At 45.3% G+C, this 25,800-nt stretch overlaps 1 protein-coding gene across 1 annotated transcript in view; it reads left to right on the top strand.

Moving 5' to 3' along the window:
- The window catches only part of Adam19 (ADAM metallopeptidase domain 19), a 154,092-nt gene that overhangs the window by 95,827 nt on the left and 32,465 nt on the right, over positions 1 to 25,800 (top strand). Inside the window, exons 4-7 of the mRNA XM_010622280.2 lie at positions 9,429 to 9,507; positions 14,987 to 15,063; positions 23,218 to 23,410; positions 24,032 to 24,097. Of these exons, the coding sequence (XP_010620582.1) occupies positions 9,429 to 9,507; positions 14,987 to 15,063; positions 23,218 to 23,410; positions 24,032 to 24,097 (415 nt within the window). The remainder of the gene's footprint in view (positions 1 to 9,428; positions 9,508 to 14,986; positions 15,064 to 23,217; positions 23,411 to 24,031; positions 24,098 to 25,800) is intronic.

Genomic DNA, 25,800 nt, shown 5'->3' with positions numbered 1-25,800 from the left:
GTTTAGAAATAAAACCTAACTGTGTGGTAGAGTCAGTTTTACTCTTTTTCAAATTCTTTACCTGTGAAGGGTGGGCAGAGAAAGTGGTATGTAAAGACTGTTTTGCTGCCATTGACTGCAATTTACACCCTACCCACTCCTTTCCCTGTTTAGTAAAGGGTCTTGGGCAATATATAGGATGAAGAGAAAGCTGAAGAACTAGTTTTGGAAAGGATGAGGTGCAGGAATTAATGAACAGTCCCTTCAGGAGCTACCACTGGGGGACATGAACTTCACAAAGATGAGATCTGAGTATTTGGCCTTGTCGTGTGGTCCTTTGGCCAGGTATAGAGAGGGACCTTGGCTGATACCAGGTGCCCCAGCAGTAGTGGAGTAAGAATGGAATATGTATGTAAATAAAATGCAAACCACTGTCATCCCAAGCAGATGGAATGGGTCCTGGGCAGGCCAGACAGTAGGTGTCTACTGTGGTCCATAGGGTTTTTAAGTTCTGATGCTCTTGACTTGTGTTTTGGCTGTGTTTATGATTTAAGACCCTAAGAAACATTAAGTTCATAAAAGTTGCAGTGGTGTTTGATCAGAGTTTAAAGTGCATCAAGCACAGACATTTAGAACAGATTAATTTGTAGTCTTTGACTGCCTGTTTTGGGGGTTTTTCTGGTCCCCACTTTCTAAGCATATGAGCCAAAGTCCAGTGTCCTTAAAGGGTCCTTTTCTTTACTTCTGTGGCTCACCCGCAGGACCTGTCTTCTTTTACAGCGTAGCTCTTTGCTCACACCTCTTGCACATACTCTTCCCTCCAGGTTGTCTGTGGTATCAAGTGATGAAAAACTGGTTATTTAGCAAAAACTGGTTGCTCGCCAGGCTACTGACAGGCAATACTTTTGCTTTTAAATTTTTTATTTCTGAGATAATTTTCATTTCTCTGAACTGTTCTTACTCACATCCAGCAAATACCCATAATGGGCTATTTTGGACCTTGTAAAATAAATTGGTGGACTCTTCTTCACCAGAATTCACCAAAGGCTTGAGACATTTCTAGCTAAATGGATGGGCCCTGAGACCCATACTCGTAAGTAAAATAAATTTTACACACATGTATAAGTGTCACATGGTTTCTCTGGTATGAGAAGCTGAAAGTGTAATAAGGACCAAAATGTAAAATAGTGAGAAATGGAAAGAAAAGGTTCATATGAGAAGGGAACAAAGAAGAGGGGAAAGGAAAAGGAAAGACGGGACAAGAATTAAAAGAACAAAAGGGGGAAAAGTGGAAAAGCTTTGTAGACAAAGAGGGGAGGGGGATAAAAGTAGGGGAAGGGAATAGGATAAAAAGAAGAAGCAAGGTATATCACGTACAGGTGCAAATTCCCTGTGGTGAATGTACCAATACAATGTGCCAATAAAATAAAGAGTAAAAAAGCGGGGAAGGGGAGAATTCACCAAAGTCCCCTAGGATCCCTGACAGTTAAGCTGTCTGATCCCAAGATGGCATCCTATTTTCATAGACAGCTTACCCATCTTCATGGAGGCATCCAAGAGGAAGACACAAAGAGGATTAAGTAAAAACCCTGCTGGCCGGAGGAGTAAACGCTGCTCATCTAAATATCCTTTGGTATATAACACAAGCAAAACACAGGACCAGGGTAGTTGGAAGGGTGCCAGGTCTTGTGGGGACTGGGAGAAGAAATAATGGGTAGCGGTTAGTGAAAAGAGGAGTTGATTTAACCCATTGTTGGGAAACTTCCTCAATAGGAGGCTTAAAACAGCCTACAGAGCAGCGCCGTCTCTTTGCCAGCTAGCGGGTGGTGCCGTCTTGCCTCTTCGGTGTTGCTTCTGAAGCTGGTCTGGCAATGGTGATGCGTGTTCCCTTCAGGTCTCGGGATAGGAGGGGCCCCCACACTCTTTACTGTAGGGAGAACCTTCAAAGCTCCCTCTTCCTTGGCCTTTCTTCTCCCTCAAAAACGAATGCCTCTGCCTGTGGGCCTCTGAACTTCTCCGGGCCTTATCTGGACTTGGGCCATGCCTTCTGCGTGTCTCTTCCTTTGGAGTCAGAGACAGAGTGAATGCTGGTTTTGGAAACTGATTCTGAAACAGTTCTGTCCCTTCTCGCCTTTCTTTTACCCTTTTTAAAAAAACAAAAGAAGGCAATGCTTGGTGTGTTTGTTATGTTGTCCCAAATATGGACTAGTGTAGGCTATTACATTAGAGAAACATTCTTTGCTTTTCAGAAACGTGTCCCAATGCTTGCCTGTCCAGAGGATCACCATTTCTTCTTGATAGAAAGGAAAAACAAGGCTGAGTAACTTGTGACCTGCCCAGTGTCACTAGCTAGGCAACAGATATATATAGCAACATTTACAAACATACCCCAAAAGAGACTAGTGTTGTAAACACTCAGACACCATTATCTTTGGCCTGTGTTTATAGCACAACTTCTGGAGAAAATAACAATGATATTTGTATATAGCAAATACTTTATTCTTTACAAAGAATTTTGTCACATTTGTCTGTTTCTTTTCACACATAGCCATATAATCTTACAGTGTGCCAAGCGCTGTTCTAACACTTTACAGAAACCCTATAAAGGTAAGTTTGTCATTCTCCCCATTTTATAGATGACAAAACTTGAGGCAACAGAGATGTTAATAACTTGCCTAGGGTCGCACAACTAGTGTGTGTCAGAGCTAAGTTGTGCACATATTTTCTTCTTTGATCACCTCAACATTGGTGTGATATGGTAATTAGTACTCTGTTCATTTTATTGTATTTTTTATTTTTGGTACGAGGGATCGAACTTGGGTCCTTGCGCTTGCAAGGCAGGCAGTGGAACCACTGAGCTAAATCCCCGGCCCTAATCTGTTCATTTTAGAGTCTAGGAAATTGGAGGGATTTAGGTGAAAATAATTCTCATGCAAATGCATGCATGGTAGATACTGCATGATAAAGGTTTATTTAACAAATTAGTGGAATAATCGAAAGATGATAAAACTGGTCTAAAGTTGGTAAGAGAAACTAATGTGTGGGCGTGTGCACATGGGAGAGAGAGAGAAAGAGGTTTTTTACCCAGGTTAATCATTCTTAATCTGTAAATCCAAACTCCCCCAAAATTCAAAACTTTTTCAGGCCAGCATGACACTACATGTGGAAAACTGTGCATCTGACCTCATATGATGGTCCACACTCGATATGCAGATGCAGTGAAAACACTGTATAAGTTTACCTTCCAACTATGTGTACTAGGGGTATATGAAATGCAAATGAATTTTGTGTTTAGACCTGAGGTCCTATCCCCAAAATATCGCATGATGTATCTATAAATATTGCAAAATTCATAAAAATCTGCTATCTGAAGCACTTCTGGTCCTAAGCATTTTAGATAAAAGATACTCAACAGGTAGTGAATAAAGAATTAAAAGGATCTCTAAGATTACTAGATTAGATACAAAATTGGTTAATATCTTAGGGGCAATAAGACCATATTCTTTGGAGTTACTTGTCCTACTGAGTGGAGACATTTCTATTTCTGTTATAGCTTCTTAAAGTTTTACAATTTAACATCTAATTCTGCAGGGCCCTCTGAGAGCTATCCTAGTTAACTGTAAGGGTTAAGTCTATCATATACGTGGCCCCTGCCCGGTTGAGTCCAAAGAGACTTCGCCAAGCCTTTAGACTTGAGACTGGACCCTACTGTGTTTGAGAGAAACCACAATCGTCCTTTGCTTTCTTTTAGGGCTCGGAAGCCCTGCAGGGTTGCACCTTGTGCAGCTGGCGCTAGAAGCAAAGCATCCTGAGCCTAGAACCCTCCCGTTCACATAAGAGAGCTGCACCTCCCCAAGCACCAGCAGTACACAAACACCCAGATACTCTGGGAAGATTTCCACGGAGCGAGGCCCCAGCAGAGGAAGGGGCAGTGAGAACAGCCCAGGCCCGGGCAGAGTAGGGACACTAAAGCTGGGCACCTGGGTCTCCACTGTTCTGCAAAGCAGTTTGGAAATGGTTACCACTGTGTCTTCATCAGATAAGTTTGTTTATCTGCTGATGGAGGAAGGAGACTTAAGCTCCTCAAAGATGTTTTGCAGATTTTTTTTTTTTTTTTGGTCTTGTTGTTGCACCTTCCTGAGAAGGGATTTTAACCTAGAGAGCCATTGGAAACTTGTTTGACAGTAAATGATAAAGAAACCGTCCTGGGGTTGAAGGCTCTGAGCCTGAGGAAAGGGGACTCAGGGCTGTTTGCAGACTGCAGCGGGCTCCGACCAAAGGGTTCCAGGTCCACAGGTGATTGCATTCTTATTTCCTGGAGAGGGATCTCATGGTTTACGTCGGGTGTTTGAGGAACTGCTTATTTTCTTAGATGGGATTCAGAAGATACAGGTTTCGCTCAAGGACTTTGGGGTCTGAGCAGCCCCAGTTTTAACACAGGGCCAGCTGCTCTTGTTATGAGGGTGCTGGGACATGGTGGACCACGCTCTGACCCCTGCCTGCCTGCGGCTTCTCCATGGGGCTGGCGGCCGCAGGGAACAGCAGAGGTTGCTTTGCTATCAGAGCCGGCCCGGGAGGGGGCGGGGTGGGAAATGTCGGACAGTCTCTGCTCTTCCTGGATGCACATCACTCACGATTCATTTCCTGAAAATCCTGATGCGATCTAGTGCTGAGAGACAGCTTCCTGCCGAAGTGCTGAGCCAGCCCCTTGTCGGGCAGGAGATGAGAACAAGATGTGGCCAGAAAAGGGACAGCTGGCCGGGAGGGCCACTCAGTGTCCATGCGGCCACTCTCTGTGGGAATAGCAGTGTCTTTGTTCTTGAGTGCAGCACCGGGTCTTGCCTGGCACGCGGGCGTATATGGCGCTATATCAGGGTGTGGAGAATGTCTAAAAGAAATGCTTTGTTCCCTGGTGATGTAACTGTACCCATGATGATGAAACATGGCCTTTCTTTGGCTGCTAAAAAGGAGGCTCTTCCTGGACAACATCTGCAACCCCATTTGGGGAAGAATTTCAATAAAACTAGACCTGAATTCTGGCTTATTCACCTTCCTTTGCCTGCTCGTGCTTTTCTTCCTCCTACGGCTCTTTGCAGACATTCATGTCCAAGAGATAATGGTCTCCTTTTTTTTCTGACATCATATGTGACCTCAAGGCCGCTATCCTCACCTTCAAATTGCAATTTGGACCAGGAATTTAGCTCAGTGGTGCCGCCACCTGCCTCACAAATTGCCATTTGGTCTGCAGGTTCCTGGCAGTGGTTTAGTTTTATGCTTGCACTGAAATAGAGCAGCAAAGTGCTTAAAGAGTGCAGGCAGCAGTATGGTTTTGAAATTCAGCCTCTGATGCTGCTCTGGACACTTGGGCCTGTGTGTCCTCACCTACAAAATGGGGAGGTGTGAATGTGCTGTGATCTAGTACTGCAGTGCATGTGAACAGTTAGGATGGCAAACTCTTTGGGTTTTCCAAGCTCAGAAAGCTCCAAGATGTGGTAGGTGTAGGATGGTTTTTTTGGTGGCGGGAGCTTAGACAGTGAAACATGTTTACACATTTCTGAATTTTGTCTGAGAACTTGTGGTCTAAGGCAGTGTCTCTAAACATGAACTTGCATCAGAATTACCTGGAAAGTTATTAAAAGAGAAAACTGGACCCCGGCCCTGGGGTTTCTGTCTGATTCAGTGGGTCTGGGGTGGACTTGACAATTTATATTTTGTTTTTGTTTTTGCTTTTTGCAGTACTCGGGAACTTGTGCTTGCAAGGCAGGCACAGTGCCACTGAGCTAAATCCCCAGCCCAACAATTCATGTTTTTGATTGTATGTTGATTCCAACAGGTAGCTAGCTGGAAGAGGAAGCGGGTTGCTCCCTGTGCAGTGAGAAAACAGAATGAAAGCCAGTGGCTGCTGAGAGGGAGCGTTTAGTTCAGAGTGAGAACTTTGCTGTGTGTGTGTGTGTGTGTGTGTGTGTGGCCAGACATGGAATGAGTAGTCTCAGGAACTCTGTCCCTGGAGGTACCCAATGCCGAATGGCCATCTGGCAGATTCCTACCCTCGATAGAAATGTCCTTCATTCATGTACTTATTAATTCATCTATCTCTTTATTCAGAATAAACATGCACTGCCTGCTTAGTAGGAGCTGGGAAGAAGCCTTGAAAGACAACTGTGGTCTCTGCTTTTAGGGACCTCACAGTTTAGTCAGTTTGATTATATGATTTCCAGGGTCCTTTTCACTGTTGGAGAGTGCAGTGATGATGGAGCAGCTCTTAGAGTCAGAAGCTGAAGAAAGGTTTTTATCTTCAGAGGAAAAGTGGCTGAGGACTGACCAGAATGTGGACACCTCCACAGCTCAATTTGAATTGCTCTCTTTGGAGCATCTTAATGTCACTGGATAAATGACTTTTTCCCAGCTAAGACTCAGAAGAGGCTCAGGATGTATTTACCATGAGCGTATTTCCTGTGGGAAAATTCACATTTCCTCACTGGTACCCGGAATGGACTATTAAACTCTGAACCCCTGACCGCTGTCCATTATGCAGTCTGAAAGCAGATCCAGGAAATGGGCAGCAGAAGTGAGCTAAGTGCTTTGTATCACCTCTCTGAAGTGAGGTACTGGTGAGTTAATGGCTGGAGAGTGTTAGAGAGAGAAACAGGTAAATTCCGTGAATTTTTCTGAGTTCCATCACAAGCCCCATTGAAAACAGTAGTGATAATTACTAATATTATCAAGCTCCATCCTGTGCTAAGAATGGTGTTCAACCTGCCATATGTACTATTATGTTATTTGATTCTTTTCTTTTTTCTTTCTTTCTTTTTTTTTTGGTTCTGGGGATGGAACTCAGGACCTTGCAGTTGAGGCAGGCACAGTGCCACTGAGCTAAATCTCCAGCCCTGTGTTATTTGATTCCAAAACACTCTGATCAACTAGAAATGTTATCCTCATTTTTGTGGAAGTGTAAACCGATGTAACTGGCTCCTGGCCCTAGGGACAGAAATCAGAACTGGAGTCAGACCTCAGTCTTCTGGACTGCAGACCATGCAGCAAACTCCTAATATGCTGAGCTACTCATTCATTACTTCAGTAATTAGTTCTTTCATTCAGCAAGTGTTAAGCATTGATATACCAGGGAGCAAACTGCTTGGCCTCTGCCCTCATCGAACTTAGTTTGTTTCCTTCAGGTGGTCCCAGATCCTGGCTGGTTAGAAACCAATCCTGAGCAGCTAAGAAGAATGAGAAAGTTAGTGGCAAGCTAGTGGGTGACCAGAAGTTTCCGTGTGAATGAGACTTTCTCTGTGCTGGCCGGGTTTTTTGCTTTGAGTTACTTTACACATCCCTGTTGGATTTTCTTTCTTCTTGTCAAGGCTGTATGCTAATTCTTGAGGCATTTGCCTTCCGACTGTGCTCTGTGGAGGAGGGAGAGTCTGAGTCTGGAGTCCTGGAACTTGGAGCTGAAAGGAAGGCCAGATCCTCTCCTGAGACCCCCTCTCCCTGGGAAGCGTCACCTCTTCCAAAACCTAGATTGCCCCTTCTGATATCTCTGGGTGCCTGTGCTGACCTAAGGCTTCAGTTTCTACTTTCTAAAAACAGGTTTGAAAGAGGTTTTCACTTTTCAAAATATATATCTGCTTATTATTCTAAAAGTCTGTTTCAGGAATATGTCGCTTTGAACATTGTGAGCATGTCCTGCCCTCTCCTGACATCGTCGCCTTCCATGATGGCCATTGGCTCCCCTAGGTCTTCCCAGTGCATGCACTTGTTTGTGTGCCCTAATGGGCTTTTAGAATACAAACGTTTCCAAAATCTGCTGTTTCTAATCCATTTTGTTTTTTCCCATTACGTGTATAGGTACATTCAAAGCTCACAATAGAGTTATATTTATCATTGGGATCTTGTACCTTTACGTGATGTATCTTGGTTCTTCTTTTTCCCCCGACCCCCGTCCTCCCTTTATCCCCTTCACCCTTCCCTATTTACAAAGACTTTTTCCGCTTTTTCATTTTTCACATTTTTTCTTTTCCCTTATTTCCTGTGCCCTCCCCTTCCCATTCTCCTTTAGCCATTTTCTTCCTATTTCTCACTCCCAATTATACCATTGGAGCTTTGTTTACACTTTTAGATTTTCACACCAGAGAAATTATTCGGTATTTACTCAAGTGTGTCCTATTTGTTTCCCTTAAGAGGATAACTTCAATGTGCATCCATTTAGCTATAAATGTTTCTAGTTTCTCATTCTTTATGAGTAGTATTCCATTTTACAGAGAAACCACATCTTTATCCAGTCTCCAGTTGATGGGCAAATGGGCCGTTTCTAAGTTTTAGCTGTTACAAACTGTGCTGCTAAAAACATGGGTGAGCATATATCACGGTGGCGTGATTCTTTTAGTTCTTTTGGAAAGATACCCAGCAGAGGAATGGCTGGGTCAAATGGAACCTCTAATCCTAGTTCTTTGAGGTATCTGCATATTGATTTCCATAGTGGTTGGTACTGGTTTGCACTCCCACCAGCAAGGGAGAAGGGTCTAACTCTATTTTAGATAACGTTCCGCACTAGAACATAGAGATCCTCCTCATTATTTTTTTTCTTCCCTATTAATTTCTAACAGTGTCTTCTATTAGAAACCCCTTTTGCCCACTGACCTGGCCCTTTCTCTGGATCGATTCTGAAACATCCATTTGTGCCTTTCATCTCTCTTTTGACTTTTAGAGAAATTTTGGGAACCTCTTTTGGTGTTCTCTAACTCGTTTTGTGGCATTCTTAACTTCAACTTCAAGAGGTCTGGGATAAGAGAAAAACTACTGTCCAAGTTTAGAAAATAAGGAATTTATTGAAAGAGTAATATACAGAACTATTAGGTCAAAGGAAATCTGAGGCCATTGGGTCTTAGGAAGGGTAGGCAAAGGCAGCTCAGTGAACCCACACAGCAGGACTAGAGACAGCTCTTCTGTCTATTTGAAGTTGGAATTACACTCCACGGAGTTTGCTTAAAACATAGGCCAGCCCTGGACTAGGACCACATGGTTACTCCTTGGTGGACAGTCCCACCAAAACATGCATCAGGGAGGCCATAATTCTCTTAAAGAAAAACCTGATGTGCTGATACTCAAACTCCGTGCATGAAATGCTGGAAAGTTTATTGCGATTTACGATAAGGTCCATAGACCCTGGAATATTTCATGTGTTTGTTTGTCAATTTTCTCAGGACCGAGAAAAAATTGAGATTATTACTTTAATTCTTCCCACTCCATCTGTTTGGTGTGGTGATCCCCATAAATATAAAATTAACAACAAACTTCCCCACTTTCCTTTTTATTCCTGACCTCCTGATGGTCGTCCAGTACCTTCTGCATGGAGAGGGTGGCCCTTCCTGGGCCAGTTAAAATTGCTGGCATTGTTACCAGGGGGGTGAAGTTCCTTAGCTAAAGATACAAATGTCTGTTTTCATTTTTTGCAGGCATCTCTTTGCTCCAGACTATACAGAAACCCACTATACTCCAAAGGGCAACCCTCAAACTGCCACTCTGAAATCTGAGGTAAGCTGAGGTCTTGTACTATAGCCTCCCTAGCTGGGTTTCACTCCTAGGGACTGAAGAGATGCTGGAGATGCTCCCTTTGCCCCGACTAAAGACCAAAGGAGCAAACAGGAGAAGCAAAATATGCAAAATGTGCATCTGTTGTATCTCAAGTACTCTCTGTCCTTTGCTGAATAAAATGACTGAACAAATACAATGTTCTAGGGTAGTTGCACTGATAAAATTGCTATAAATCATCCTAGAGTTATGTTAATTACCAGCATATTAACAAGAGTTTGATGTAAAAAATAACTTACTCGTAATCCAGTCATCTCATCCGTTTAGATGTTTGAAAAGTAAATGTATAAGGCCTTTTGAAAAGTAAATGTATAAGGTATACAGAGCTGTAATTACTGTGCATATAGATTTTGTAGTCTGCCTTTTTTAATGTGATTTTATGCTATGAAGGTTTCTTTATTTTGCTGCTATCTTAATATTGGATACTTTCCCTTTGGAGTTGTTTTTTATTAGTACATGTTTGCAGTACATAATGATACATCCTTTGTGGGTAATTGGTATAGGTACACAACGCATCTTAATTCTTTTTACATCTTCCTAACATCTCTTGGTCCCCTTCCCATTTGTTAAAGATCTACGTTCCTATTTCCTACTGTTTTATTTTGCTCTTTGATTTATGTATACTTTGGCTTTCTCATATAAAAGAAACAATATTTAAGCTTATGTGTCTGATTTGCTTCACTAACATGGATTCATGATGCATCCATTTTCTTACAAATGAGTCAAATTTATCCTTCTGTATACCAGACCAGTACTCTGTTGTGTATTATACCACATTTTCTTGATCCATTCATCTGGTGATGGGCTTATAGGCAGCTCCCACAATTTAGCTATTATAAATTGTGCTGCTATAAACATGGGTATGCTTGTGTCACTGTGATTTGAAGTCTTTAACTCTTTCAGGAAGATACCTAGAAAGTGACTGAGTTAAATTTCTTTTTTAATAGGGATATTTGCATAAAGATTTATAATTTAGAAAATTATTTTTAGGTTGGATGCATATAAATTTGCTTCAGCACAACCTACTGGTGGACACATATGGTAGTGAATAAAACGCATTTCATGGTTTGCTAGCTCTTCCAATAGCAATACCTATTAGAACCCATAGGTGGTTCTCCACTAGGAGTTATTTCCCCCTTCGGGAAACATTTGGCAATATTTGGAGATAGTTTCAGTTGTCTTGATGGAGGCATGGAAGAGTGCTACCTACATGTAGTGGGAAGAGGCCAGGGAAGTTAACATCTTACCAGGCACAGCACAGACGCCCTACAACAAGGAATCATCCAGTCTCAAATACCAATAGTGCTCAAACTGAGAAATGCTGGATTAGAGTGACTCTTCTTGGTGTCTGGGTTGATAGGATGGAGTGAAGGAGAAAGGAAGAGTAGGAGCAGCAGGAGCTCTTTGCCTTTAGGCAGGACCTATGGGCTTTTGAGGCCTGAAATCTGAGCTGCAGTGTGGTAGAAAGCAATTGAGGTGCCTCTGCTCAGTATTCCTTGGGACTCATGTGACCCATTCTTTAAAATAACTCCAAAGAGCACCAATGCCTAACAGAATAAGTGACAGCCACTATGAGTTACTAACAGTGCAGATTAGTATATTAGATTACCCTAGAATGGGGAAAGGGACTCAGGAAAGTTACATTGACAGACCCAAGAGACCTACAGTGTAGTAACTAGGTAGCTGAGGGGTTGTTAGGTTGCAGGATGTGAAGGTTAATGCACCTTCTTTTCCAAGTCCTCCCTAGATGGGGACGGAGTGGAGAGTGTAGCCATTGTCTGCCTCAGGCAAGGTAGACTGTGTTGTCTCATCTCCAGGGAGGCTGTCTAGCTGCCATCCACACCTCTGCCCTCCTCAGTCCAAACTTCTTCCTTCAGATCTCTGTTCTCTGCCTCTGAGGATTGGGAGACTAGGCCAGAGACTGGGCAACAGCAGGCTCAGGGAGCTCTTAGCCATTACAACCCCACAAAACCCCCTCCTCTGAGATTCGCTCCCTCCTGCTGTGCACCCGTAGCTCAAGAATGGGTCTCAGTCCACAAATGTGCCATGAGCTCATGCTTCCTGCCATGAAAGCCCCCTGGGGTGGCTCTGTAGAGTGAGAAGCTGCAGAATGGAATGACTTCATGACTGATCATGACTTGTTCTTTGTGTTCCCCACTTGTACATTAGGCAGAGTTGTGAGAGCCTTTCAGAAATAGAGAAGTAGAAGAGAATCTTCCTTCTTCCCCTGAATTGGCGCCCCTCCTGAAGGTCTTGACTGAAGCACATCCTGGCTGAACCATGTCATGCATGGCTTCCTACTTTCTTGCATGCCCTGCTGTACTCTTGTGAAGTCCCACCCAGACCTGGGGGTCCCAGTCGGTTTTCTCATTGGGGAGCTGAGAAATCAAGGAGCAACTGGAATGGAATAAAGGACTTAGCTGCTCTTGACCCAAGTACTGAGGCCAGTTTTCTGCTCAACTTGGCCAGGCGTAGCTGAAGTTCTGGGAACCTTATCAGGACTCATCAGCCAGGCCTTTAGGTTACCGCCTGAATCTAGGTCATGTCATTGGGGGAATGGGGCTGTGTTGTGTTCCAAAAGAAAGAGTTATAGGGTCTGGGATCTCAAGCCAGGATTGTAGTCTTGGCTTTAACTAAGTTGCATGGCCTTAATCAACCCTCCCAACCATGCTACTGTTGAATTTTCTCATCCTCCAAATTAGATATGCTGTTATTTGACCCTTGGGGCTATTGGAAGGATAATGTGAATCACTGATTTTCATGGGAATTTATAAATGTCCTTTCTAATCCCACATTTTATAGATGAGGGAATTGAGAGGAGATGAGGAAAAGTAACTTGCCCTTCAGAAGTAGCAAGGCTTAGGCTAGAATTTCCCCCGTTTTGCTTGAGATGATTGGAGTAACAAAGCATTGGCAAGGGAAGTCCTGTGCTGTTTGTGGATGCCAGTGCCACCGCAGTTGGGAGAGACAGGCAGAGGACAGAGTTTGGGAACAGGCTCCTGGCGTTCAAATCTTCACTCTACTATGCCACTTTGTGAAGGACTTAGAACCTCTCTAATCTTGTTTCTTCCTTTTAAAACATGAGGATAATTAAGCTGCTTCCTAAGGTTGTGGTCAGAATTAAAGGGAAAAAATCTGCCCAAGCTGTTAAGTACTAAGAGCTGGAGAGCTGTCAGCACTACTGTAACTAACAGTAGATGGCAAATGTCCTGGTCACATGTGACAGTGAATGCAAAAGCCCTTTGCATACCATGGAGCTTGTTACAAGAGTCAGCTGTCGTACTGTTTCAGAGCACATCTGGGCTGTGTGCTCGGAAAGCATTGGTCCAGAGTCAGGAAGACATACAGGGTTTATTTACAGCTAGCCCTGGATTTGAGTTCTTTTCCCTTGTGAAGGCACCAGCGTTTTGAAACTGTAGCTGACCTGCACTTCTGAACTCATTGCCTGTTCATCGTGTCGACTTCTATGAGCCCCATTTATGCAACAGAGACTCAGCCCCCTGCTTCTCCCTGGGCAGGGTCCTGTGCTGTGGGGTTTGTGGCCTCACTGTTGAGTTGTAAGGACCAGGTTCCATACTTGTTCATTTGATGATACTCCTCCTGGTCCCTGAGTCCAGGGATAGGTGAAGAAGCCACTTTGCAAACAGATGGACTCTTGGTCAGAAGTAGGGTTAGGCTGCCTCGTGTTCTTTCCCAGGTGCCGAGGGCCATGGCTTTCCTTTGCACTCTTCTGGGGGCTGGGATCTGACTTGTGGTCTGCACTGTTTGATGCAAGGTGAGGGTCAGTGCCTGTCCTTCCTGATTGTGTGAGTGTGAATGGGCACCCAGCTGATGGATTGTAGGAGATGAAAGGGTGGGTGCCTGTGACTCACTGAATGAGCCTGAGTTAGGTGTCACCTTGGCCTGCATCCTCTGATCTGGCTGCATGACTTAGCTGGTCAGAATGCAGAATCGGCACAGCTAAGATCACTGATTCAGCCCTTTGCTGGGCTTCCACATCTCTCAAGGCCTCATGTGGCCTTAAATGAAGGAGGCTGTAATGACAGTGTAGTCACTGATGTATGTTGCCTATCACTCTAGACCAGGTGCTGTGCAAGCTGTAAATTGTATGACTGCTTCTTGATAAACTCTGTGAGTAGATGCTGAAGACACTGAAGGCCAGAGAGTGGCTGTGGAACTGTTTATGTGGCTGGTAGATGTGAGTGCCTGGATTTACGTCTGGCCTGGCTATGCCAAATGCTTGAATTTAATTATTAGGATGTATTCATGTCTAAAGCCAGGAGCGGGTAGAGCCAGAAAATACAGACAAATGGGCTTGTTGTCTCCTGGGCCACACATCTGCCTGTCATGGACAAGCAAACACCTGCATGGATTGATCTTGGAGATGGGTCCTTGCACTGTGACCCAGGAAACCCCAGCATCCATGACTAGCTCTGCTCAGAGAGAGGAGAAGGCTTGCATGTGTGCAACCTCCATTAGGCCTTTTCAGAAGTTGGCTGTGTCCAGGTAGCTTCACCTTCTTTCTGTTCTGGCCAGGTCATCTCGCCTGACCTCTCCAAGACAAAATATATAGAAATATGTCCCTGTTACTACTTCTCAGTGTGTTGGGGGAGATTCTTGTCTTGTGCCTATTTCTAGGGCTGCTGTATCAAAGCACTATGGACTTGGATGCTAAAACAGCAGAAATGTAGTATTTCAGAGTTGGAGATCAAAATCAAGATGTTGGGTGGGCCATGGTCCTTCCAAAGCCTCAGGGAAGAATCCTCCTCACCTCTTGTGACTTCTGATAGGTCTGTAGTGTTCCTTGGCTTGTAGCTTCATTTCTCCAATCCTTGCCTCTATCTTCATATGACTTCTTCTCTTCCTGTGTATGTCTTTTTGCGTCTTCCCTTCTTCTTCCACGGACTCAAGTCACAGGACCCACTTTAATCCAGTATGACTTCATGTTAATGTAATTATAGAGCAAAGGCCCAATTGCCAAATAAAGTCATATTCTGAGGATACTGGTGGACATGCATTTTCGGGAGACACTATTCAACCCACAGCATGAGGTTACAGAGGAAGCAATGGTGGGAAATAGCCTCTTTCAGAAGCCAGTGTTTCTGGTGGCTGACACCATGTTGCAGCAAGAGCTCCAAACTAGATCCATAAATCCTGGGTTGTACAAAGGAGACTTTTGACAAATCTCTGCTCCTATGAACCTATTCATTTGTTCAGTGGGCATGACATCTGTGCTGCCCCCATCTCCTGGGATTATCATGAGGAACTGGCTTGGAGAGCTCTTGGAGAGCAGGTTGTAAGGTGTTGCAAGGTTAGAGTAGATATATAATAAACGAGCAGCTATCTGTCACCGTCATGGGGCGTTAACATCGGTATGCTTATGAGTGTCATTTGACGTGACCACTTCCTTTCTCTTTTCTAGGATCACTGCTTCTATCATGGGATGGTGAGGAAGACAGAAGGGTCTAGCGTCACACTCAGCACCTGCCGGGGGATTAGGTAAGGGACCCTGGTTGGCACTCTTTCCCAGGCATGGGATTGTCCAGACAAGCAAGGCTAGCTGATTGAGAGGACACTGCGAGTGTGTTTGGTCAGGATGGAAGGGGTGAGGGAAATCCTGTATTATCCACAAATCCACTGGGATTGGGTAGCCCTCTCTTGAGCAATTTGATGTATTAAAACATAGATTTTATTTTATAGGTACAGTCAGACCAACAAATCAGGAGATGAATATCATTGAAAAGATGGTTTTACTCACAGAAAAAGGAGGCCCACTGCCATGAGTGGCTGCATGGAAAGGGTTACAGTTAGCAAGAGGCAGAGGGAGTGAGGAGAAGAGTAGGCTGGTGCCTTTACTGTGGCGTCTGCAGGGAGGAATGTATGAGGCCGGATAAGAAGGTTTAGGATTAGCTAGTTAGAATAATTTCTGGGGATGTGTATCCCTTGCTGTGTGCTACCTGGCTCTGGGGTGACGGGGCAGGTGGATAGTGGCCTAGGGGGTGGGATCCCAATACAGTAGATGATTGGGGTGTAGTCTCTGATTGGTTGGCCTGCATTTGAACAGCATAAGGCTGGCATAGTTGTTTACTATAGAAGTTAGATAACCATTGTGGAGGACACTCCTGCCAAATCAGCGAGACCCTGAGTGTCAAAGCACCAGAACACAGAAATAAAAGATGTGGTGAATGCACTTGAAATTGCACGTAAGCATTCTTTCCCACTTCTTAGCTCTATTATGGTAGAAAGACTCATGAGTAGTGGAACAGGAAATGAGCAGTGAGTGAAAAGAGAAAACAGGAGAAGAGAAAGGCAAGGATAATTTTTAAAAATGGAAAACCACCTGAAAAGTCCCACCCAGACAGAGCTTTGAAAAGAGAGAAACCTTTCCTTCTCCAAGCCAGACTACTTAGGTTTGAACCAGTTGCAGTTTACCAGCTGGGAGACTTTGGGACTGCATGGACTCATTCGTAAAATGTGGCCGAAAAGAATCTACACTTGGTGTTGTGACGATGAGATGTGTTAATAGACATCTGATCGTCAGGCTGCTCTGGGGCATCGTCAGCACCGGTACGGTAATCTCCTAGCCTAGTGATGGTGAACCTTTCAGAGCTTACAGTGGCACAGACAGCCTGCTGGGGCACATGTGCCATTGGCTCGCCACCACTCTCTGGGTTCTGGCTTTTCCAGGTGAAGTCCAAAAATAGGCACGATAATGTCAGCTGGAAGTCACTCTTAGATTCCATCCAGAATGACTAGATTATAGCCTGCATTTGCCAAGACCCCAGGTGACTCGTATGCACATAGTGTTTGTACCTAAACTATGTGTTCTTGAGAATATGAATTATATCTCAAATCCTGGTGTCTTCCCCCAGCCTGCCCTACTGCTTGATAGACCAGGATCTACCCTGTGTGTCGAAGTGATAAATATTATTTATTTCGACTCCTCTTTGTCTCTTGTGTTCGTTTTTTGTTGAGGTGAAGATCTGAAAAACCTGGATTCTAATTTCCTATCCCAATTGTCTGGGTTTTGAGTGTCTATATTATGCAGTGCCTATATCATGTGCTGGTGGACCAGCTCAGTGAAAAAGAGAAAAAGCTCTAATTTGTAGCATCTGCCTGCAGGCTGGTAAAGACACTTTCATCAGGACCTGTTTCAAACTACCAACATGAAGTTATTGAAGGCAGAATTGAGAGTACTGTACTTACTCACCAGGGCTTTTGTGAGCCGGTAGGCAGTGGCTCCACTGGATCTTTCCTCTCTTTATTGGTTAATTCACTTAGTGACTACAGTACTTATTTCATTCAGTAAATGAATATTGGGTGTCTACTGTATGTCCATCCTCTATGCAGGTGGAGAGAAAAATCAGCCTTGTAATTTTCAGAGCTCTCCATTCTCTCATCTGTAAAATGGATATTAAAAGCGGGCATGGCAGAGGTTGTTAAGTGCTCTTAATTCTATAACATTTTACAAACAGATGGAATTTGTATTAGTTTATAACAGTGAAACCATGCTAAGCATTAGCCAGGTTCACATAAAAACTGAGAGCCCCATGCACTGCAGGTCCTGTTTATAAACTGGGCCGTGTTTTCTCTGTAAGGCTGTGTGGTGAGTCTCTGGAGGAAATTAGGCAGGAAATAGGTTTTGGCTAGGAGGCCATAACGGGATGGCCTCAAATCCCCCCACTCAGTGACTTGATTGAGTGCAATCAGCTGGCCTCTTGGTGGTGTTTACAGGCGCAGCCACCACCACCTGCAGTCTACAAGTAAACAAAATCTGCCCCAAGAAGGAGGGAAGGGAACGTGCAGGTGTGACCTGCTTCTCTCTGCTTCTTCCTCCATGCCCTTCGTCCGGAGCGGCGGGAACTTGGCCAGGCCTCTTGTAAATCGTTCCAACAGCCGGGCTGACAGCGGGAAGCACAGTGAGCTGCCCATGTGTTTCTGCTTTGCGTGCTTCCGTCTGCACGGCTCGGCCCGCCCTCCTTTCCCAGCCTGTCACTGCTCACCTTGAGACTGGGACTGTGGGTGGACTGATTTAAGAGCTGGAGGCTCAGGCCAGATGGCTCTGTTTGGACCCTGGAGGAGGAGGAGCAGCTGTTGTAGCAGCAGTGTCCACACCCATGGCCTTTACGCTTGCTTGTCTTTCCCAAGGTTCAGAAAACCATGCTGCAGGGAGGAAAATCTCCATAGCTATTGTTCTTTCCTGGAAACAGTCCCTGTGACTGGAGTGAATGGGGAAGATTTCGAGCAAGAGGAATCTTCAGGCTGATCTTAGAAAGACAGAGGAAAAGACAGTGGTTACAGAGCCCTCTCTTTTCTCCAAAACAACTCTTCAGTTGCCTTACAATTGAAAAAGTAATACCTGCCTGTAGTAAAAATAAGCTCACTTGGAACAAAAGAGTGTACAATGACAGAAATGCCTTTTCCTTAGCTTAGATTTCCAGATTTCCCCCTTGGCCATTGTTACCAGTTTCATATGGTCCTTCCGAAAATATCCTTTGTAAAAAAGAACCTGGATATGTAATATAATGCTTTGTAACCTTATTTGGTTCCCCGACCCCTTCGTGAATTGGGTGGAAGCTATGGATACTTATAAATTATGCAACTGAAAGGATGTGGCGCAGCATTTCATTGGATATGCTGAATGTCCCTACCCCCAGACCTGTCTCAGATTAAGGACGCCTCATCCAAATATTCTGACAACTTCTTGCATATTCAAGTGTTTTGTAAGTAACACATGGTATAAATGTAAAGAGTAATTATTATTTGTGAAGAAATCTGGTTAATGTCTGAGTGAGCCCGTGTAATCTGGAAAGCTCTGTGTGTGTGTCCTTAGCTCACTGTCTATCAGCAGGAAGAGTACCTGACTGTGAGTTGTTTATTTTTAAAGGCAGTGCTTATTAGAAATTGCCATGACGTACCTAAGTTTAGTGTCAAACATTCAAACTGTACAGGAACATACAGCGGAAGGTCACTGTTCTTCCTGACCCTTCTAGCCAGTCCCATTGCTCATTTGAAATCACTTCTGAGATTATATGTAATTGAAATACATATGTAATTATCTATCTATACATAAAAATGAAATGATCCTATACATACAACTTTTTTCAACTTAGAATTATGTCTTAGGTAGACCTCGATCTAAGAAATTATTTTAATGGTCGCTTAACATCTTACGTATTAATGTCTGGCAAGTTTTAACTATATAGACGGCCTTTCAGAGGCACACACCAAATCATCCTTAGCTGTATATTTGAGGCCTCACTTATTTATTGCAGCAGGGGCTCTGTCCTCCAGCATCCAGGGCTTCTACTCACAGTGATTATGCCCAAGCCCTGATCCCTGAACTCACATTCTCTGAGAGAGGGAAAGAAATTATCAAGTGGAGAGTGAGTACAGGAGAAAGTGTACAGATGTGCATGCGATGGCCCGGAATGAGCTCAGAGGTTGGCGTCAAGGGAGCCTTTATGATCTAGCGCCACGTGTCTCTGCTGTGTGATTTCTTTGTTTTCCTCTCCCCATTTACTTTTGTCCTTGGCTGTGTGGTGGCCTGGGTGGTGCTCCCTGGAGCCTTACTCAGCTGCATGTCTCCATCCTGGGAAAGAGGTGTGGGCCATGGGGAGAGGTGTGTGGAGGCTCCACACCCCCCAGAACAATGAGCCTGGACCTTGGAATACCTCAGGTGTGGTCCTAGCTCTTCGTTTACTCACTGGGTGACTTGGAACGAGTTCCTTTTTTTTTTTTTTTTCTGGGTTTTCCTCTCTTGTTCACATAACTAGAGCAGACGGGATCCTCAGAAACCTCTGTTAGCACAGGGAGCTCTGGGCTGTGAGGAGAAAGGGCAGAATCTCAAGGAGGTGGGAGTGCAAGGCTTGTGCTCATGCAGCCAGGCCTAAGAAGGCCCATGGCCCTCTGCCCCTTGAAAACATGGCCTTCCTTCTGCAGAAGAGAAAAATGCCACTTCTGTGTCAGGTGCTGTGTGTACTAAGCCCTCATAGGACAATACCATCAAGTTGTAACAAGCCTAGTTTCTGGCCTTCCCAGGTTCCTGGGTACAGTTTCATTTTTATCATGCTCTTACCAGAGCAATAGGATGGAGAGCAGAGTAGAGAGCTCTGAGGGCCTGGCCACCCTGCCTCCTGGGCCCTGCAGCCCCCGCCTACGGGCTGATCTCCACCTCTGCCAGTGCTAACGTCTAGCAAATGAAACTACCCTAGGCTCTTAGAAGAAAGCTAGACAGTTGGTGGGTGTATGCGGGGAGGCAAGCTGGAAGACTGGGGTGGTTACACGGCCGAGTCTTCAACTACATTCTCAGAAATCGCCCCACTGAGTAAGCTGGGGTTTACTACAAAGTTCCAGGGTGTGGGCCAGTCATCTTGCATCTCTATGTAGTCCAAGAGGATTGTGCCTCGGACAGGGGGTGAAACACTGGGGTCCACAGTGAGGGGAAGGAGGCCAGTGGCCATAGACTCATTGCTGGCAGGACCTTCAATGTCCTCCCATACTTGTGCTTTTCAAACTGGAATCTGCCCACTCCTAAACAGCTGCTCAGAGCAGCAGGTTTCTGCTGCTGAGTGTGGGTCCCCGGCCAAAGTCCTTGAATGTTACTGTGCAAAGAATTACCTATGGGACCTCATACAGGTGCTCAGGCTTGCAGAGTCTGACTCTCCTAGATTGGCTGGGACATCTGTGCTTTTAATGCACTCTAGCTCTGGGAGCACTAATCCTAGGGATCTCTAGCCCGCTGGTTTGCATCTCACTGAGGGAGGCAGATAGCACAGAGGTTAAGGGAATGGGGTCCAGGTTAAGGGAATGGGGCCCTCAAATCTTTGGACCCAGACTACCTGTGAGGGTTTCTTATTCTCATCGTCCCCACTTGTAAAGTCATATTCGTTCTGGTGCCTACCTTGTAATGTGATGTGGGAATGAGTTTAGGAGTAGTGTTTGCAAACACAGTGCCTGGTATGTGGTTAGTTCTCAGTGCAGGCACAAAGTAGCCCGGATGCATCCTGTGCCTTCTGCTCTCCCTGGAATCGGGGGTCCTCCGTTGGATAGGCCAGTTGTGTCATGGCCAGGGGCATTTCAGAAGAGAATTTCTTGCACTGTGGCTAGCAGAAATGTGTAAGCTGGGGATGCCTTTCTGATCCCCTCTCCAGGGCCCTGGTGACAGGGGCAGTGTAGGGTCTGGCTTGAGGCTATGTGACTTGGAAACAGAAGCTGACAGCCCACCCCCAGCTTTTACACTGGCTACCCATGGGGTTTTCAGTGAGTTATTTAAACTTCCAAAGCTTTAATTTTCCTTCTTATATCACGGAGATTGTAAGTATCACAAAAGCAGGTGTAAATGATGAAATGGTTAACGTAGTGCCTGGTCCACAGCAATGGCTCAGTAATAAATATGATGATGATTCACCATGTTCCACGCATTGTCTTGGTGTCTGTTCTCTTTGGCCCAGAGGCTTGCGTAGGTGATGCTGCATCAGCTACACCTGTGGCTCTATTGTTGGAACCTTCACCGATTCCAGTGTGGAACTTTCCACTCACTGGGTGTAATTTCAGCAGCCACGCCCCGGTGCACATAGTACCATCCATTGGCTTGTGGTCCAGCCCTGTGTTTTGCCCATTAGGGGAAATGGAGGTGGTAGGAGAGGCCTTGGGCAGCTGAGATGGGAGATAGTTTGGGAACAGGATGTGCGTAGCAGCTCTCGCCCATGCCCTTTCCTGTGCAGCATAGGGAGTGGATGTGACCCCTGCTCTTTGTCCAACGCCCCCACCCTCTACTGAGGGAGCACCTGGGCACCCTGCCGAGGGCTGGGCAGATGTTGCTGTGTCAGCCTGGCTGAGGCCAAAGGGAAGTTGGTCAGGCGCCCTAGCACAGAATGAGGTCAGCCAGGTTTGGGATCCTAGCAGTGCTACTGCAGACTGCAACTTCGTACTGTCTTCCCTGAGTTGGTCGTAGGCTGTTCTCAGTGGACAAAGCTGCAGTGGGTGTCCGGAGGGGCAGCGCCCCAGGCTGTGAGAGAAGCCCTGCTGGTGCAGGTGGTGCAGACTCAGAGCTAGAGCTACAGTACTTTAGGTATGGAGCTCTGTGGATAATGAGGGAGGTTTGAAGCATATGAAATGCTGCCAGTGCCCAGGAGCCCACTTCCAGGCCTCCTCCCCCAAGCCTCAAGTGCATTCCTCTGCTTGAGTTGGCCTCACCACATTGAGGATGACAGACAGGCCCAGGTCTTGGGAGCTGCAGGTGGTCAGGATGGCGAGCCCTCTGTGGGTCCAGGTTAGCGCCCCCCACCCCGAGGCCTCGTGGATGTCTCCGACCCATCTACGTCAGAGCTGATGAAGGTCTTTTACTCTCTCTGGGCTCTGAATTTACAATAATGCATTCCCTGTTCAAACTCTGTGCTGCTTCCCCAGGGCGGGCACTTTGTTGGCCTTACTCAGTACTCCATCCTCAGCAACCAGCATGCCTAGAACAGGAGCCCAGAAGACGTTTGTGGAATGACTGGCTGTTCTCCTAAGGACCATGCCTGAGAGCTGGTCCTCTGTATCTGGGGATATCCCATCTGCAGATTCAATCAACCGTGAATCAGATATTTCTGAAAAGCAACTGTCTTGAACATAACCATTTTCTTCCTTGGCATTCTTCCCTGCATGTACAGTAGGACAACTGTTTATGTAACATTTACATTCCATATTGGGTATTATAAGTAATCTAGAGATGACATTCAGTATTCAGGAGGATGTGAGTAGGTTATATGCAAGTTCTGCCCCATTTTTGTACGGGGTTTGAGCACCCGTGATTTTGATATTCTTGGTGGTTTTGCAGCCGATCCTCTGTGATACCCAGGAGAAATTGCACTAAGGACAAGGACTGTGTTTAGATTACAACTAGAACGGGTAAAAGCTGCATGAAAGAATAAAATGAACAAACACACCTTTATTCTGAGTTCAGTGCTAGTATCTCTAATCAAGGGGGAAAGTCACACATGCCCGTTTGTGGGTGTCCTTTTACCAAGCAGCTGTCTTACAGGGGTAGAGCAGTTAGGACCATTAGACATTTTAGCAGTAGTGCATCTCTCGCTTTGGCTTCCAAGTTCGAGGGTGCCTATCTTTCATTTAATAATATGAGAGTTTTGATAAGTTCATTAATTATTTCCACTTTTAGGGGTGGGAAAACTGAGGCTTGGAGTGATTTAAGGTGTTTGGTAAGGAGCACGTGGCCACTGAATGTTGTGCTAAAACCTGAGCCTGCGCCTGAGTCTGTAAAGTTTTGCCCTTGCGATTTGTCATCTGCCATGCTTAGTTTTGGAGCCTTTGGAATCCCTGTCCACCCATCCTTTATCAGTGTTAACTGTCTTGGGTACACTGTTTGAAGGCCTCTTTGAGCTCCTGTTTAGGGTTCGGAACCTGCAGTCTCGTGGTGAGGGTAGGACATCCGAGTGCCCTGCTATCGTGTGCCATGTTTCCAGCACACACGCGCTTCTCTGGAAAGAAGGTCTAAGCTTGTATCAGGCCCTCACAGAGGGGTGCGTAGCCCCATAATAAAGGGAAAAGCCCATGGTGAAACCAACTGAGCCATTTTACATATGGGCCTGTGAGAGGGACTTTACCAGGGCCATAATCTCTGATGGAAGATTGTGTTTCTTCTCCTCACAGAGGACTGATTACAGTGAGCGCTAACCTCAGCTACATCATTGAGCCCCTCCCTGACAGCGAGAGCCAACACCTTATTTACCGATCTGAACATCTCAAGCTGCCCCGCGGGAGCTGCGGGATCCATCACCCCTCACTCACCACCAGGGACTGGGCCCTTCAGTTTACACACCAGACCGAGAACCGACCTCGCAGGGTGAGAGTGTCCAGGCCATCTGGGGAGTAGCTGGCCTAGGCTTGTCACCTCTGTGTACCTGTACTTTGAGCACAGGAGTATTTCCAAGTGGAAGAAAAATGGCTAAGAAAGAGAGAAGAGCTTTCCTCTTTTATTCTAAATCACTGTTGAATGTGAGATTCCCTCCAAGCAAATAACTGCTTTGGGGGAAAACACTACATTTAAAATACTCTGAGATGTGGATTTCAGAAACTATAAAAGGTGAACAAAAATTTCCTCCCCTGTTGAAATAGCCACTTCCTTCCTATGAACAAAATGTTGTTTTCACTGAAAACACCAGCATGTGATGTAAAGGTTATTTAGAAAACTTGGTCGGCAGTGTGTTCCCTCTGGTCTGCCTGTCCTAGCCATCTCAGCTTGTTACTTTTTGAGAATAAAGGGCCGGATCCCATGACCCAGGGCAGGTGGGAGGCACAGGGAAGGCGAGGGGGCTGCGGCCATGGGTGTCTCTCACGCCCACACGCAGATTATGTACAAAGCTCTGCTGCTGCCTACGAGCCACTTTCTTTTCTCAGTGGTTTTTGGAAATGAGTCTGAATCCACCATTCCCCCAGCTCTGATATGTTTATATCTCTTCCTCAGATGAAAAGGGAAGATTTATACTCCATGAAGTACGTGGAACTTTACCTCGTGGCTGATTATGCAGAGGTAAGGGAAGGTGCTGAGTTTTAGCAGGAAAACTGCTCTCTTGTTAGCTACCGTTTCAGACTTCCAAATGCCTTGGGGAAACGCTGACACATTCATCTTTCTCCAGTTTATCGTACGATGTTGACCTTAAATCTGAGCAAAAGCTCTTGTTGTCGTTTTAAAAGGTCAAAAGGGGGATGAAGGGGATGAAGGGAGGGCAGAGGTATGGGGAAAAAATAAGAACCAAGACATATCATGGAAAGGTACAAGATTCTAATGATAAATGTAACTGTATTGTTTGCTTTAAATGTACCAATATACTTAACGGGAAAAAAAAGTCAAGAGGGGAAAAAAACACCAGGGGAAACCTCTTCTAGCCTGATACACTAATCAGATGGAAAACCGGGACGGTTATCTGGATTGTTTCTCAGACGGGGTCTAAAGACCTTTGCAGTTCTGATTTCCTTTGTTTTAGGGAATCCATATGTCCTCTATAGATATTTTTAAAACTCTGTTTTACAAAGATCATAAGTAAAGCATATTTTCCATTATGTGATTTAATACCTTTTTTGCTCATAAATGGATTCATTTTTATAACTATATTGGTGCCAAATATTGGTTCCCAAAATGGGGTCTCCACACTTCAGCCTTTTTAGCAGTTGGAAAAGTGTGAGAAATGCATATTCGTGGGTCGAACCCCACGCAAACTTAATTCTAAAGTACAGCAGGACATCTGGATGTTTCTGATCTCCAGGTGCGTTTGGGAATCATTGACCTAGAGGAATAGCAGGTTAGCCTTCAATTCATACTTCTTCAACTGGATAGAATCTAGGACTTGATCACACTCCTCTAGCGCTCTCATTCATTCATTTCATTTGTTCATCAATGATTACCTGCACAAATCTCAAAAAGCCAGACCCATCCCTGGCAGCAGAGTTTTTAGTAGTGACACCAAAACTGTAGTAGTCCCAAAGTACGACAGCCACTAAGATGGTGCCTAGGCAGTACTGGAGGGCAGAAAAATGGGAGTCCAGCATGATCAGAGGACCTGGGGAAAGCTCTGAGGTAGTAATGTTGAAGATGAAGCCTGAAAAATGGGTTCCGACCCCAGAAACCTATGTCAACCTAAATCAGCAGGTGTTACCTCTGGTTCTCACTTTGTGTTGTGGGTGAGTCAGCCACACAGCCAAGCACAGATTCTGCACACTGGACCAGCACGATGCGTCCAGCACTTGTGCGCTGCTCACACCTCTCTGCCTTGCCTGGGTTCCTTGAGGGCAGGGCTCATTCCAGCTCCCAGCTGTCTGCTCCCCTGTCCAAAAGGGGTTACCAGCCCCACAAAAGGCTTCATGCTAAGGCAGCTGTATGTAGCCCACAATCCCAAAGCACAGGCTGTTTAGAAGTGTGCTGGACTTCAGGCTTGAGGGCCTCCTTTCATTGTTAGCTGCGGGAGGAGGGAGGCCCATGAGCTGTCTTAAGGACAGGGAGGAGTTAAGAGAGCTGAGAAGTCCAAGTGAGGGGCATTCCATGTAATGTCCTTTTGCTTTTTTTTCTTTCTTTTTCCAGTACCAGGAATCGAACTCAGGATAGCTAAACCCCTGGGCCAGGTGTCCTGCTTTGAAAAAAGTTTAGCTTTTTAATTGATGTTGATAGTGGTTTTTTTACGTGTGTGTGTGTGTGTGTGTGTGTGTGTGTGTGTGTGTGTGTAGTATTCTCTGTCTTTT

Source organism: Fukomys damarensis, unplaced genomic scaffold, assembly GCF_012274545.1.
Source record: "Fukomys damarensis isolate Sample0158 unplaced genomic scaffold, DMR_v1.0_HiC HiC_scaffold_9, whole genome shotgun sequence".
NCBI lineage: Eukaryota > Metazoa > Chordata > Mammalia > Rodentia > Bathyergidae > Fukomys > Fukomys damarensis.
The sequence above is the reverse complement of the archived record's forward strand: the minus strand, read 5'-3'. Positions and strand labels throughout refer to the sequence as shown.